This window comes from Heptranchias perlo, chromosome 19 (genome assembly GCF_035084215.1).
Source record: "Heptranchias perlo isolate sHepPer1 chromosome 19, sHepPer1.hap1, whole genome shotgun sequence".
In the NCBI taxonomy this organism is placed as follows: Eukaryota; Metazoa; Chordata; class Chondrichthyes; order Hexanchiformes; family Hexanchidae; genus Heptranchias; species Heptranchias perlo.
The window spans coordinates 20,346,681-20,363,930 of record NC_090343.1 but is presented as its reverse complement, the minus strand read 5'-3'; the positions used below and the strand labels follow the sequence as shown (position 1 = coordinate 20,363,930).

At 40.1% G+C, this 17,250-nt stretch overlaps 1 protein-coding gene across 2 annotated transcripts in view; it reads left to right on the top strand.

Moving 5' to 3' along the window:
* kif3b (kinesin family member 3B) overlaps positions 1-17,250 on the top strand; it is a 39,299-nt gene that overhangs the window by 17,289 nt on the left and 4,760 nt on the right. For both annotated transcript variants that reach the window (XM_068000435.1, XM_068000434.1), the window contains exons 3-8: positions 3,910-4,011; positions 5,286-5,408; positions 11,442-11,560; positions 12,349-12,465; positions 14,877-14,982; positions 16,570-16,757. In XM_068000435.1, coding sequence (XP_067856536.1) covers positions 3,910-4,011; positions 5,286-5,408; positions 11,442-11,560; positions 12,349-12,465; positions 14,877-14,982; positions 16,570-16,757 — 755 coding nt within the window. The remainder of the gene's footprint in view (positions 1-3,909; positions 4,012-5,285; positions 5,409-11,441; positions 11,561-12,348; positions 12,466-14,876; positions 14,983-16,569; positions 16,758-17,250) is intronic.

Sequence of the window (17,250 nt, the reverse complement as noted above, 5' to 3'; positions counted from 1 at the left end):
TCTCTCTCCTCCTTTAAGATGCTCCTTGAAACCTACCTCTTTTGCCAAGCTTTTGGTCACCTGTCCTAATATCTCCTTATGTAGCTCAGTGTCAGATTTTGTTTGATAACGCTCCATTGAAGTGCTTTGGGACATTTTACTACGTTAAAGGCGCTATATAATGCAAGTTGTTGTTGTTGTTATAGAACACTCTATAGCTTCCCCAGTAGCTCAGCTGGTTAGTGCAGTAAATATCTGAGCTATTATTCTTAACTGGAATAATAGGAGCACTACCATCGGCCTCATTGCCCCACAGGAAGGGCAAAATCTGCAGTGTTCCCATTCTTAATCACTATCCGGTGATCCCTGCTGGAAAGTGCACATGTGGATGTTGGATGAGATAGTATTGGGTTCAGATGTGATGCATACTTGTTCTGCTTCTATTTTCCTGAAAGGAGATATGCTGCTTAATGGATTAAAATTTCCTTTTAAAAATGTATGAAAAATCCATAGCCGTACCTACAAGCCGTTTTTTTTGTCTTCAGTGTCTGCACCTGTTCTAAGGTAGCTGCTCCTGAAGTTAGAGTCCAGATTAACAGATGTTGACATTTTTTGTGTATGCGCCAAAAATGGCGTAATCGGTGGGATTGGTCATTTGCCGAAAATGACATCATGAGATGGCTGCAGAATGTAACCACTCTGTTTTAAAGTGAGGTTCCTACATAGAATTTATAATGCAATTAATTTGATCAAACTGATAATAAAGTTAGTAAAATAGAATGAGTTAGGGATAATGGTTTCGCATACTAGTAAAGAATGCCTTTAGTGTAAACACAGTACTTTCTGGGGTCGTTACTTAGGAACTTAACAACTTTAATTGCTTTGCGCCCTTCAACTTAGAAGATTTTTATGGCCAAATTATGTGGGGAAACTCCCTTTGCTTGTGTTAACTAAAAGCCTTTTCCCAGCATTCTGTTCAACAGCTGAGCTCCATTTTGTGTGGTCAGCTTTCAAACTAAAACTCCATTTTAGGCACATTTTAGGTGATTTCCTCCATGAAGCTCAAGAGCACCTTTCAGGCAATTTAAGGGGCACTGTACATACCAAGTACTGGGGAATAGAATTGTTTCCATTTTGTATTTTTATACCAGCCATACTTGAGCCAAATATAATGTAGATTTCCAATTACTGTATGAATCAATCCTACAAAGGGGCTCTCTCGACTTCCTATACCATTTCTGATGGTGAGTCTACACCAGAAACGTTAACCTGTTTTTCCTTCCTCAAATGCTGATAATCTGCTCTGTATTTCCAGCATTTTTCCATTATTCACTTTTTCCTTTTATACATTTCCCTGTGTTGTACCTCATAATTTACCTAAACTGAAGTGCACAATTATGATTTATCTAGTGTATCTTATTCATATGACTGTTTAAGTGAGATTGCCAGATTTTTAAAAAACTTTCAGGCCATCTCAAATCTTGCAAATATGCTTCCATCTCTCTTGCTACTCCTTATTCAAGTCCCTGCAATTTGGCTCTGTCCCTCCTGCAGTACCGAGACTGTACTGGTCAAAGTCACAAATGACATCTGGTGCAATTGGGATGGTGTTTCTCCCCCTCCTTGACCTCTCCTTCCTCTATCTTTCTACTGCCTTCGACCAGTCGCCCACTCCATTCTCCTCTGATGTCTCTCCTCTGCACTGCTGTCTGCAGGTTCTGCTCTTAACTGACTTTTACTGCCTGGCATATATCAAAAATTGAAAAGGACAGATAGCCCCAGCCTGTATCCTCTACCCAGACTTGCCTCCAGGAAATACATGATGTGCACTGAATTTATTATAAAAGTAAATTAAATGCATAAACCATTTTAAAATCAATGGAGATGGGTCCTTACTAAAAGGTGATGAAAAAAACAAAGTGAAGCTGCCACCTGGCTTTGGATTCTAGTTAATTCTGCAACAAGGGAAAGGAAGCATGTGCGAGGAGGGAAACAAATTGATGAAACTGGGGCATGTGAAAGGCACGTATTTATGTATGTAGCTGGGGAAGATGAGGGGCATAGAATTATCTGTTACTGCAAGTTGATGAGTTGGGGCACAGATTTATTTAATTCTGTGTGTACTCAATTCAGTTTTTAAAAATAAATGATTGATGAGCTGCATCTTAGGAAATAAAGTAGTTGTAAAACAAATGTTACCTGTTTTACACAGGGTGTTATTCATCGAGACAAACATTTTAAAAGCCAGCAGGACAAAACATTATGAGGCTAATTTGCAGCCTCTTGGGCATTAAAATACAAAAGAAAAATGTAAATATGAATTTATTATGAAAGTAGATTAAATGCACAAACTATTAATAGAAGAGATAGGTCATTACCAATAAATGTTCCTAATGATGGCATGCAAATTGCTGTTTTTTTCAGGGCTTATTTGCCAATTGTTTTAGGACCTGTCGATGACTGACTGGTTAGGAAATGGACAATTGTAAAAATACAGGGGGTCTATTATTCTTTTTAAAAAGTAAATGTGAGTACGAAGTGATGGTTCCCTGCTTTATAACTCACTAATTAATTATAGTGAAAACCAAACAAAGGAAAATACAGTCTGTAATAATTACAAAGTGGTACTACCAGCTGAGGCCATATATTTCCTTCACAAAAATGATCTGTTATTGTAATTTACCAATGAGAACTATAAAAATCATTTCTGATGATGGAGGATACAGTTGGTAGTGTATTATCATAAGATGTACTGGAGGATTGGACATGTTGCCTACCAGAAGACATGAAATGTACAAAACTATTATGGTTTTTCTAATATTTCAGAACTAAACTCAGCGTTATTTTTACAGGTTGCAACAACTAACCATTTAAATATGTTTAAATACTACACTCTTAACATAGTTGGAGAGAAAGCTTTGTAACTTTGACCATGCAAATTAAAAAATATTGCTTTGCCAGATTCTATTCAGATTGCAGATAAAATGCTATTTCTGTTTGCATGAAATGTGATTTTTTTTTTGTACAAATTTTATTTATAAATAGGTTATTCAGTGTTTGAAACATATGAACATACGAAAATAACAGGCAGGAAAAAAACCAACTGGTCCATCAAGCCTGCCCCACACTTGTGATGGCTGGAGCATCATGACCAGACACTTCCCATCGCCCTGCAGCCATGTAATCTCCTGGGAGAGACAAAAAAACAGATGAAAATTCATCTCTGACACCCTCAGGCGATTAAAACCAGTCCAGGAGAACACATGGACCATATGTGATCTGTAAATCCATTTACCTTCTATATGATGCGATCAAACAGCGGTTCCCCTTTCTTGCATACAAGTCTAGTATGAGCTTTAAGAAAGCGTATCAGCTCTGTTTAAAAATGAATAATTCCCTACCCCATCAGTTCAAGATATTTTGCTTGTGTCAGTAGAATTGCAGTGAAGAACTGCAGTGAAGTCCCTGCTAGTCACAGAACCAGAAACCAGGATGAAGAGTGGAGATCAGCAGCATAGTTACATAAATTGGGCAACATTGATTTCTACTCTGACAGCAACTGCATCTTATAAACAGATGACACCCAAATGCTTTTTCGGTCTTAACGTACATGGAAACAGTTTCTAACCTGAGTTTCAAATTGAAGAGAAAAATAGAATTCAAATTGATCCTTACCTCCTAAACCACGAGTAAAACATGAGTAGAAAATACAAGTGTTCGTTATTTGTTTTCAAATCTACCTATCTTGTAGGCATTTACAGGCATTTAGTAGAAAATTATCATCTAATAATAGCTGTCAGGGACTCTGTTTCAAAAAATTGGATAACAGATAAGGTTTCTCCACCTGTGAAATAACTGGTTAATATCCGTGCATTATATTTACACAAGGCTGAATGGTAAGCAATTGAATGTCAATGTTTCATTCATTAGGCTATGGAAAGCAAACTTCTAGTAGGAGGCAAGAATATTGTGGATCACACCAATGAACAGCAGAAGATTCTGGAACAGAGACGTCAAGAAATTGCAGAGCAGGTAACTGGGGGCAGATAGCAAAGAATCAAAACTACTTAAATAAACAGATGGAGAAGACACTGCTATAAAGGGCTTAAGATTATTTGCTTTAGGAGCTTCCCACCAAAAGAAGATAAAGTTTATAATATAGGAACAAGAGCATCCTTTCTTTGACATGCAATGTTTTGGTTTCTTAACTTTCTAATTGTAGGAAATTATTTATCATCTCTTGCTCAATTAGAAGCAAAATGGCCCATAATTGCATTAGGTACGTATGGTAGAATTGGTGCCAGTCGTATCATCTCTGCAAGATTGCTCCTTTGAGTGTTTTATCCAAGTTTGCTGTCTTTCAAAATAAACTTAGTTACATTAAAAGAAAATTATCAACAATTTTGATCTGGTGGGCTGTGAACAGATTGATCAATAGCACATTACCAATGTGAAATTAAAACATTTTAAACATTAAGTAATTTTACCACTTTTCAATTTTAAATTATGCCTATTATCCAAGTGTCACTAATCTTCAGCCAAGTTTGGTAATATCATACCATATGGTTTCTGCTCTGATTACTGTAGAGCACATTCCTGGTGAGGTCTGGATTTGTACTAGGGGAAGCACAAGCACAGACCTGCCCTAGTGACAAGAATAATAGTTCTTCACAATTTGGACTTGCACTGAAAAGCAGCTCAATCTTACTCAGTTTGTAGATCACCCACGAACTGAGCAAAGTGATTGGTCACATGATGCCACATCAATTGGTCTGAAGCTTCTCAGTGATTCCTCTCCTGATTGGTCACTCTCAAGTGTCAATCACTCTCCATTCCTCTCCCGGTCAGGTTGCTGTTTTTTGTTCTCTCTCTTTCTTCACCCCCGCCCCCAACACCCAGTTTCAGTTACCTGCTAATAAATGTTGACTGATATAATAGGAACATTAAGATGGTGATAAATAAAGACACAAGGTATTTGTGAGGAAAATGTCAATGGGGTGTTTGTGGGCCAAAAGTTTGTGTTTGAAAAACATTTTATCCACCATGCCATTATTGAAGGAAAGTACTGGCTAGAAGTATAGTAGTAACTGACCAAGGTTTTGGTCTCCTGTCCTAATATCTCCTGATGTGGCTCGGTGTCAAATTTTGGTTAATAACACTCGTGAAGCCCTTGGGACGCTTTACTACGCATGTTGTTGTTGTTGTTGTTGAAAAGTTCATGTGCAATTTGAGAAGAGTGAAAATATTAAGAAAAGTTCTGAAATCATTTCCTCCTATATCTTCTGTGCTGACTATTTTGTGTTAAGAAACGTCGGGAACGTGAGATGCAGCAGCAAATGGAGACTCAGGATGAAGAGACACTGGAGCTGAAGGAGACATACAGTTCCCTCCAGCAAGAAGTAGATGTCAAAACTAAGAAACTGAAAAAGGTAACATAGGTATCAAAGTTCTGTGGTTCAATACTTCCAGTAAGTACAATAAAAAATGGTAAAGCAAATGTAAAATTTTAAAACACAAGCCTGTAAGAGTCAGTAGTTATTTGTAGTATCACAAGTGTGTCTTTAACCAGCAAGTTATTATGTTTGTTGCTCGTAGTTATTAAAATCATAGGCAATTCTCAGAATCTGATTCTCGTTGTCTGAAGCTAATTGGCCAATGGCAAATTACAAAATGAAATTAAAACATTAATTCAACATATGCAAGTAATTTTCGCACTTCAAAATGTAAAAATAATTAGAGAGGAATGTCCATTGACCAGAAAAAAAAGTTAGATTGTGGTTCTTGCTTTGGAGTACCAACATATGACTCTGAGGAATGGGAGGGCACATGGTCAACCCGAATGCCCCCTGCTGCGCCCCCCCCCCCCCCGCCTAATAGAGATCCTAATCTCAACCATCGGATTCCAGCATCCTTCCCCAATGGTGTGTGTGTATGTATATATGTTTATGGAAAGAGTGACTCCACATTGCTGCCCTGCACCTTCTAACAGTCTGCTCAGAACAGTGTTGGTTGAAGTATGCCTGCAGGCAGATCGTTGACATCGCAGCTATAGCCTTGCCTGGCTTGAGTAGAAATTTGAGGTATTGAAAGAAAAAAAACTTGTTTAACAAAATAGCCGACAAAAATGGCATCATCTATATTCATGCCCCGTCATCTATCGTTCACCTACTTTACAGAGCACCAAGTTTCATCCTCCAACTTATGTGGGGGAAAAAACACGCAGCGCTTCAATGTCTTTCTCGCAGTATTATAGTAGGTACAACACAGGAGGAGGCCATTTGGCCCTTTGTGCCTGTGCAAGCTCTTTGAAAGAGCTATCCAATTAGTCCCATTCCCCTGCTCTTTCCCCGTAACCCTGTAAATTTGACCCCTTCAAGTATTTATCCAATTCCCTTTTAAAAGTTACAATTGAATCTGCTTCCACCACCCTTTCAGGAAGTGCATTCCAGATCATTACAACTCCCTGTGTAAAAAAAAAATGTTTCCTCATGTCACCTCTGGCTCTTTTGCTGATCAGATTAAATCTGTGTCCTCTGGTTACCGACCCTTCTGCCACTGGATACAGTTTCTCCTTATTTATTCTATCAAAACCGTTCATGATTTTGAAAACCCCTTCAACACCTCTATCAAATCTCCTCTTAATCTTCTCTAAAGAGAGCAACCCCAGCTTCTCCAGATAACTGTCATCCCTTATCCCTGGCACCATTCTAGTAAATCTCTTCTGCACCCTCTCTAAGGCCTGACATCATTGCTAAAGTGTGGTGCCCAGAATTGAACACAATACTCTAGCTGCGATCTAACCAGTGTTTTATAAAGGTTTAGCATAACTTCCTTGCTTTTGTACTCCAAGCCTCTATTAATAAAGCCCAGGATCCCATTTGCTTTTTTAACAGCCTTCTCAACTTGTTTTGCCACCTTCAAAGATTTGTATACGTTTGCCCCAAGGGTTCTCTGTTCCACACTCCCTTTAAAATTGTACCATTTGGTTTATATTACCTCTCCTCATTCTTCCGACCAAAATGTATCACTTCACACTTCTCTGCATTAAATTTTACCTGCCATGTGTCTGCCCATTTCACCAGTCTGTCTATGTCCTCCTGAAGTCTGTTACCATCCTCCACATTGTTTACTCCATTTCCGAGTTTCATGTCATCTGCAAACTTTGAAATTGTACCCTCTATACCCAAGTCCAGGTCATTAATATATATCAAAAAGAGCAGTGGTCCTAATACTGACCCCTGGGGAACACTGCTGTATATTTCCCTCCAGTATGAAAAACAACCGTTCACCATTACTCTCTGCTTTCTGTCCCTTAGCCAATTTTGTATCCACGCTGTCACTGTCCCTTTAATCCCATGGGCTTTACTTCTGCTAACAAGCCTATTATTTGGTACTTTATCAAATACCTTTTGAAAGTCCATATACTCAACACTACCCTCATCAACCCTCTCTGTTACTACATCAAAGAACTCAATCAAGTTAGTCAAACACTATTTTCCTCTAACAAATCCGTGCTGACTTTCATTTATTAGCCTATACTTTTTTAAGTGCCAATTAATTTTGTCCCGGATTATTGTCTCTAAAAGTTACCCTGCCATCGCGTTAGACTGACTGGCTTGTAATTGCCGAGCTTATCCCTCTCCCCTTTTTTGAACAGGGGTGTAACATTTGCAATCCTCCAGTCCTCTGGCACCGACCCCATATCTAAGGAGGATTGGAAGATTGTGGCCAGAGCCTCCGCAATTTCTACCCTTACGTCTCTCAGTAACCTAGGATGCATCGTATCTGTTCTGGGTGACTTTTGAGTACTGCCAATCTTTTAAGTACCTCTTTATCTATTTTTATCCTATCCAATATTGCTACTACCTCCTCCTTTATTGCTACAATGGCAGCATCCTCTTCTCGAGTGAAGACGGATGCGAAGTATTCATTTAGTACCTCAGCTATGCCCTCTGCCTCCACAAGAAGATTTCCTTATTCGTCCCTAATCGGTCCCAGCCTTCCTTTGACTACCCTTCTACTATTTTTATGTTTATAAAAGACTTTTGGGTTCCCTTTTATGTTAGCCATTAATTTTTTCTCATTATCTCTCTTTGCCCCTCTTATTTCATTTTTTAGATCTCCTCTGTACTTTCTGTATTCTGCTTGGTTCTCTACTGTATTATGTCACAAGCTTTTGCAGTTTCATTTTAATCTCTCTATCTTTAGTCATCCAGGGAGCTTTAGCTTTGAATGCCCTTCCTTTCCCCCTCGTGGATATGTGCCTACTCTTCCCGAGCCATCTCCTCCTTGAAGGCCTCCCATTGTCCAATTACTGTTTTGCAAATCAATTTTTTATTCCAATCCACCAGGGCAAGATCCCTTTTTTAAACTCACTGAAATTAGCCCTTTGTTAATTGTATCCATGTGATTTATATTAATTAGTGTTAATTGTATTCAGGTGGTAGGTATCAATTGGGGACTCTTGTATCCACTGAGAGGAGGGAGCTTATCTGGGGGGGAGGGCAGAATGTGTAAATAGGAGCACTGAGAATAAAGGCTTGGAAGCAACTGAAGATTAGGCTCTAAACTAGGCTTCTTCACCACTGACTGATCTGAAACTTTGACTGCAGGACCTCATCTCTTTTCCTTCCTATGTCATTGTTTCCCACGTGGACCACGACTTCTGGCTGTTCCCCTTCCCCCCTCATAATGTTCTGCACCCTCTCAGTGATGTCCTTTACCCTGACACCAGGGACGCAACACACAATGCGAGACTCACGGTGGTAGCAGAAGCACCTGTCTATCCCCCTGACTATCAAATCCCCTATAACAACTGCGTTTCTTGTGCCCCCCGATGCAGCCGAGTCTCCCACAGTGCTGTGAATTTGCTCCTGACTGCACTCCCACGAGGTGTCAACTCCCTCACTGGTATTCAGCACTGAATACCAGTTTGTGAGTGCCACGCTGCTAGGGGATTCCATCACTGCCTGCCTGTTCCTCCTAGTCTGTCTGGTGGTCACCTACTCCCTCTCCGCCTGAACTCTCTGTAGATGTGGGGTCACCACTGCCTGAAACGTGCTTTCCACTAAACTCAGGTTCCCGTATGCAGTGTAGTGATACCAGCTGTCCCTCAAGCTCAGAAACTCTGAGCTCAAGCAGTTGGCAGCACTTCCTGTGTTCTGGAGTTTGCACCTTGCAACGAGCCCCAGCTGTCCTGCCATGTTAGCTAACTGTTATTTAAACTTGTTTGTTTAGCTTCAAGGCAGTTTACTGTTCAGCTAACACTAAAACACTTATCACTAAAACGCAAACCAACAACTAAATACACTAATCAATAAACTAAATACTTACTGACTTAACCTCAGCACTCCTCCTTGCGCTGTGACGTCACTTTTTGTCTTTTTCTTGATTTTTTTGATTCCGCTCTCACGCCGCTCCTCAGTTTCACAGCTCTCTTTATACTCACTGGGTCTCTCGCTCCATTCTCTCCCAGGTCAGTTTCATAGCTCTCTTTATACTCACTGGGTCTCTCGCTCCATTCTCTCCCAGCTCAGTTTCATAGCTCTCTTTATACTCACTGGGTCTCTCGCTCCATTCTCTCCCAGGTCAGTTTCACAGCTCTCTTTATACTCACTGGGTCTCTCGCTCCATTCTCTCCCAGGTCAGTTTCACAGCTCTCTTTATACTCACTGGGTCTCTCACTCCATTCTCTCCCAGGTCAGTTTCACAGCTCTCTTTATACTCACCGGGTCTCTCGCTCCATTCTCTCCCAGCTCAGTTTCATAGCTCTCTTTATACTCACCGGGTCTCTCGCTCCATTCTCTCCCAGGTCAGTTTCACAGCTCTCTTTATACTCACTGGGTCTCTCGCTCCATTCTCTCCTAGGTCAGTTTCACAGCTCTCTTTAAACTCACCGGGTCTCTCGCTCCATTCTCTCCTAGGTCAGTTTCACAGCTCTCTTTAAACTCACCGGGTCTCTCGCTCCATTCTCTCCCAGGTCAGTTTCACAGCTCTCTTTATACTCACTGGGTCTCTCGCTCCATTCTCTCCTAGGTCAGTTTCACAGCTCTCTTTAAACTCACCGGGTCTCTCGCTCCATTCTCTCCTAGGTCAGTTTCACAGCTCTCTTTAAACTCACCGGGTCTCTCGCTCCATTCTCTCCCAGGTCAGTTTCACAGCTCTCTTTATACTCACTGGGTCTCTCGCTCCATTCTCTCCCAGGTCAGTTTCACAGCTCTCTTTATACTCACTGGGTCTCTCGCTCCGTTCTCTCCTAGGTCAGTTTCACAGCTCTCTTTATACTCACCGGGTCTCTCGCTCCATTCTCTCCCAGGTCAGTTTCACAGCTCTCTTTATACTCACCGGGTCTCTCGCTCCATTCTCTCCCAGCTCAGTTTCACAGCTCTCTTTATACTCACCGGGTCTCTCGCTCCATTCTCTCCTAGGTAAGTTTCATAGCTCTCTTTATACTCACCGGGTCTCTCGCTCCATTCTCTCCTAGGTAAGTTTCATAGCTCTCTTTATACTCACCGGGTCTCTCGCTCCATTATCTCCTAGGTAAGTTTCATAGCTCTCTTTATACTCACCGGGTCTCTCGCTCCATTCTCTCCCAGGTCAGTTTCACAGCTCTCTTTATACTCACCGGGTCTCTCGCTCCATTCTCTCCTAGGTAAGTTTCATAGCTCTCTTTATACTCACCGGGTCTCTCGCTCCGTTCTCTCCCAGCTCAGTTTCATAGCTGTCTTTATACTCACTGGGTCTCCCGCTCCATGCGAGACCCAATGATTATAAAGAGTGCTGTGACCCTCAATCCTCCTCATCGGGTATTAATCAAGCTCCCTTTTAAAGGTTTAAATTGACTTCAAATCTAATACCTTCTCTGGGAGCCTGTTCCGCCCGTCCACTATCTTGTGGACAAGGAAAAAGTTTTTTCTAGTCTGTGAATTTTATCCATGTATGCTCTTTTCCTATGCTTATCTTCCAAGTTGAATGGCTTACTTACTTCAACCTTAGCTATACCCTTCATTATTTTGAAGACTTGCATCATGTCTCACCTCCATCCTCTTCTCTGGTGAATGTCACATACGAACATATAATAGATGATTGACAGAAAAAGATCTAGATGTAGGTGTTAGGGGCACGATGCAGATGATGCCAAGATCTGTGCGAGTGTTAGGACTGCCGACGATGCTCGACTGCTTCAGGCAACTCTTGATGTGTTGTGGGATGGGCTCGTGACTGGCAAATGGTGTACCTGAAGATGTTGTAATAGAACAGACACACAGAAGGAAATGTCATCTGGTCTGATTATGCTGTTAAAATGTCACTAGTTGTGATTGTGATTTATGGTCAGAATTTATTTTTAAGAAAACCCTTTTTCAGAAACCAGTGATTCTGTGCTAGTCCATTGATTACTTACGAGAGGTCTTATTGACATTTTTTCATTTGTGTTCAGTAGTTTAAACAATTTCTTTTGTTAGTTATTTGCTAAGCTCCAGGCAGTAAAAGCTGAGATTCATGATCTGCAAGAGGAACACATCAAAGAACGACAGGAGCTGGAACAAACACAGAATGAACTAACCAGGGAACTCAAACTTAAGTACGTACCTAGTATTGGAGAAGAAAAAAATACTTAAAATAAATACAAACGGTTCAAATTGATAGTTAAAGAAGCGGGTTTAAAAATCTTCCAATAAATCATCGGATGCTTATAATAGGTTTGTTTTCTTGATACATGCTATTTGCGAGTTAAGAAAATTAATTGATCTCACTGGTGTGGAGCACTGAAATAAGACCATGTGTGTTTTTGATAGCTTTTGCATCTGTTACATTAACTTTTTAAATTAAAAGGAAAGTTCAAAAAAGATGTTTTTTTAAAAAAAAAACACACAAGGATCTAATTGAAGTTTTCAAGTTTATGATGGAATTTGACATTGACCCAGGCAAGCAAAGCAAAATATAGTTCACTACAGTAAAACATTCAAATACCAGGTAACAGTTTTTTGTAAATTGGTAAGTTACGAGTATGAAAAGAAGTTGGACAGAACTATTTCATCCTAAAGATAATCGGGTTGTGGAATAGGTTATCTGGCGAATTACTTTGGAGATTAGTAAGAGAAGAGTCAATTACAAAAAGATTTTAGTCTCAGACCACCAAAATGATTTCTCCCCCCACCGAGTAGTATTCACTGTTGGTGATAGCTTGGTAATGAGGAAATACAGTGAGAATGATCCTCCTGGACACTTGGATATTTAAATTCCTGCTATTATTCATGGGTACTGAAAGGAAAATCTATTTATTTTGCATAGATTTAATGTTTATCTTTCACATACCTTACTACATTTAGTTGGTTTGAACAAAAACATCTAATAATATTTTATTTTTAGGCACCTTATAATTGAGAACTTCATACCGTTGGAAGAAAAGAATAAAATAATGAACAGGGCGTATTTTGATGAAGAAGAGGACCATTGGAAGACCCAGCCAATTACACGAATTGAAGGGTGCGCTACAGTATTCATACTTAAATTGTCAAGACAAATGTATCCTATGGTTTAATAATTAAATCAAGACAAAAAAGTAAAGTATATCCTATTCATTTTCTTATAATTGAGACTGGCAGCATGCAGATTTGGAAAGTTTATCCATGACAATACCTAACTCCCACTTAGTAACAGACATTCAGCTCTTTCATAATCACATCAGAGCTGTGCAGTGACAAAAATGGCTGACCAAGCTGTTGCAGAGTGTAAATGCTGAAGAAAGCTCAGTCTGTCACTCCTGGTAACTTCAAGGTTATGCAAAAGTTGTATTCTCCAGGGATAGAAAATTGTCGCCCAGCAAGCTATAGAGAAAAATCCATCTCTTACTCTAGGGCTCAGCACCAGAGGAGTTACTGTCACTTAAATCAGATTTCCATATTCATTCTTAGACCTTCTTCAGCTGCACATCATTGCACTGTATCAATTCCAAAAAATTATACAGCATACCAGTGATGAAACTGCACACATTGGTCTTCCTGCCTGTGGAACTCTCTCCCACATAGTATCTTTGCCTGGAACTCAGTCCCTTATACACAGAACTTTGAATCAATTGGATCATGGAAAATCTCTAGTTTATCCCTTGATACCATGGTACAGATGCTGCAAGTGCAGTTTTGTGAGATACCAGTTCTCACATCCTGTTACACCATCTAGTATCTTTATTCAAAGTACATTTAAGAATATTTGAATATTAAGTGCCTTTATTTTGTAGAACATCCACTAAATATTTCACTGCATTAAGGTAATATGATTCTTGGACTATTTGGGCCTGGGATACACTTATTTCCCAGGTGCAAAGCAGAGGAAAAAGGGGCAGGGATCTTTGGCGCTGGTGTTTCTGAGCCCTTTAATGTATGTATGCACTTCTGAAGGTTGCCCATGGGAGGGGAGGTGAAGAAACCATGCAAATCGTCTGGATTATTAGACGGGTGTGGTATCACCTCTCATCTCATTTTTCTGGGTCACTGCTTGGAGAATGCCCAAATGGACCTTAGTGCTTGTACCTAGCATCCTCAGAGCGGAAGGTCTGGAAAAATGCTTGCAGAAAGTCCTGGGGGCTTCAAAAAAAAACTACGTCATTTTTGTTCCCATCAGAGCTGTGCCTTATGACTGCTGTTTTCAGACATAGCTATAGGCGGACAGTGACAGATCTGTTTTGATATAGACACAGATTAAAGACACACAACAATGGCACTCAGGTTCACTCAGCATTGTTGCAATCAAAGTTTTATGTGCATCTATATAGTATGTAATTTTTACTATATCAGCACATTTCATATCTACAAACCTTGCTTCCTATTGTCACCCTTTTTGGTTAGACTCTTGTATCAGCTTTGCACATTGTGATTCCTATATCCACATTTCTCTTTAATTTTCCTATGGCACCTTCCACCGTCATAGTTTGTCGATGAACCAATCGAATTACTCAAAATGCTTTTTCAAACAATTTTTATCTGCCATTTTTTTCTCAGTAACTGCAATTTCTGGTGTCCATAGAGGGTTTTAAACAAAACAAATGATCAAATACATAATTTAATCATGTGTTACTGTGAATAATCTATTGAATTGTTTGCGAGAAAGAGAAACAAAGATTATGAACTGTATTAATTACACACCTGTTGTAGTTGCTGTTCAGATTATACTTTATAAACTTTAAAATGTGTTTTGAGCTGAGAGAGATCAATTTTTAAAAACAATATATAGAAATCAGTTGAATTTTGAAAGCAAACAGTCTATAATTATCACTTGTGTTTTGCTAAATTTAAGCATTTTAATTACAGACACCTGTGAGCTACAGCGAGAGACAGAGCTAGAGAGAGAGGCAGACAGAGATAGAGACAAACACATACAGAGAAACATTTCCAAAAATCAATCAATCAGTGATGCCAGACCAAAGAATCCACCTATGCTTACAAATCCCTTCAGGTTCACTCCAGGGCTCCCATCCCAATACTGCCAAAGTACAGGACCATCACCAGTGCGACCAAAGCCCAGAGCGCAGTTAAACTGCTCTGCCTCCCTAGCAATGCTAAATACCAGATGTCAGCCTACAACTAGTACATCTTGCTATATATTTTTGGTTTTCACAATGGCTTGGGATAAAAAAGTATATATGAATAAAGGCCACTTATTTACAGTTTTCACAGAATAACGGATAGCCTCGGTAAAAGTCCCAGAGTGCCATTTAATAAAGATGGAATTTGACTTATTCATTCACTGTAAATCAGTGGCCTTTATGTTATATATGGCATAAACACCCTGTTGTTATAAAAACAAAAAATCTGGACAGCCTGTGAGAAATGCCACAGGAAATCCACTAAAGTCTTTATAACCTCTAAGTATTTGAATATTTTTCACTTTATACCTTCTAGCAATCAGCAGATGATGAAGCGACCTGTATCAGCAATTGGATACAAGAGACCGCTCAGTAGCTATGCAAAAATGGCTTTGCTATCAAGATCTGACCCCAGATGCAGGGTGAGTAAATGAGTCAGTATAAATTGTAACTCTTCCTTGTTTTATAGACTGTACTGCTAAAATATTGCTCAGTCGGAACTGACTTGAATATATTAAAATGTGCAAAGCTGAATTGCACACATCTGTGCCCTGCGGAAGCAATATTTATGCATACAAAGTAATGGCCAGTAGTTTATTCCAATGCTGTAATCATAGGATGACAGGACATTTGGAGACTTATAATACAATCAAGGAGAGTCAACATGGTTTTATGAAGGGGAAATCATGTCTGACAAATTTATTAAGAGTTCTTTGAGGAAGTAACGGGCAGGGTGGATAAAGGGGAACCAATGGATGCAGTATATTTGGATTTCCAAAAGGCATTCGATAAGGTGCCACATAAAAGATTACTGCACAAGATAAGAGCTCATGGTGTTGGGGGTAATATACTGGCATGGATAGAGGATTGGCTAACTAACAGAAAACAAAGAGTCGGGATAAAACGGTCATTTTCAAAATGGCAATCTGTAACTCGTGGGGTGCTGCAGGGATCAGTGCTGGGGCCTCAACTATTTACAATATATTTTAATGACTTGGATGAAGGAACAGAGTGTCTTGTGGCCAAATTTGCTGATGATACAAAGATAGGTGGAAAAACAAGTTGCGATGAGGACACAAAGTGTCTGCAAAGGGATATTGACAGGTTAAGCGAACGGGCAAAAATTTGTCAGATAGAATATAATGTGGGAAAATGTGAAGTCGTCCACTTTGGGAGGAAAAATAAAAAAGCAAAATATTATTTGAATGGAGAAATATTACAAAATGCTGCAGTACAGAGGGATCTGGGTGTCCTCGTATATGAAACACAAAAAGTCAACATACAGGTGCAGCAGGTAATTCGGAAGGCAAACAGAATATTGGCCTTTATTTCTAGGGGGATGGAGTATAAAAGCAGGGAAGTCATGCTACAACTGTACAGGGTGCTGGTGAGACCACACCTGGAATACTGCGTACAGTTCTGGTGCCCTTATTTAAGGAAGGACATACTTGCATTGGAGGCAGTTCAGAGAAGGTTCACTAGGTTGATTCCGGGTATGGAAGGGTTGTCTTATGAGGAAAGATTGAACAGGTTGGGTCTATGCTCATTGGAGTTTAGAAGAATGAGAGGAGATCTTATTGAAACATACAAGATTCTGAGGGGACTCGATAGGGTAGATGCTGAGAGGATGTTACCCCTCATGGGGAATCTAAAATTAGGGGGCATAGTCTCAGAATAAGGGGTCGCCCATTTAAGACGGAAATGAGGAGGAATTTCTTCTCCCAGAGGGTCGTGAATCTTTGGAATTCTTTACCCCAAAAAGCTGTGGAGGCTGAGTCATTGAATACATTCAAGGCTGAGTTAGACAAATTTTTGATCAGCAAGGGAGTCAAAAGATATGGGGAAAGGGCAGGAAAGTGGAGTTGAGGTAAAAATCAGATCAGCCATGATCTCATTAAATGGTGGAGCAGGCTCGAGGGGCTGAATGGCCTACTCCTGCTCCTATCTCTTATGGCCTTATGGATGTATGGTTGGTTTATTGATTGTTTTATATTCTTATTCACATGCAGGCTGAAAACATCTTACTATTAGAACTGGACATGCCCAGCCGAACTACTCGGGACTATGAAGGTCCAGCCATTGCTCCAAAGGTACAGGCTGCACTGGAAGCTGCTCTGCAGGATGAAGATGAGCTTCAAGTAGACGCCTCTACATTTGATCCTCTAAGAAGTGGCAGTGCTAGAAAATCAAAATCCAGGTGACTGCAGAAGGAACATAAGAACATAAGAAATAGGAACAGGCGTAGGCCAGACAGCCTCTCGAGCCTGCTTCGCCATTCAGTAAGATCATGGCTGACCTTCGACCTCAACTCCACTTTCCAACCCGATCCCCACATCCCTTGATTCCCCTAGAGTCCAGAAATCTATCTATCTCAGTCTTGAATATACTCAATGACTCAGCATCCACAGCCCTCTGGGGTAGAGAATTCCAAAGATTCACAACCCTCTGAGTGAAGAAATTCCTCCTCATCTCGGTCTTAAATGATCGACCCCTTATCCTGATACTATGCCCCCTAGTTCTAGACTCTCCAGCTAGGGGAAACAGCCTGTCAGCATCGTACCCTGTGAAGCCCCTTCAGAATCTTATATGTTTCAATCAGATCACCTCTCATCTAAAATCCAGAGAGTATCAGCCCATTCTACTCAATTGGTCTCATTCACAGTTCACTTTTTTAAAACAGTGAATTGTTT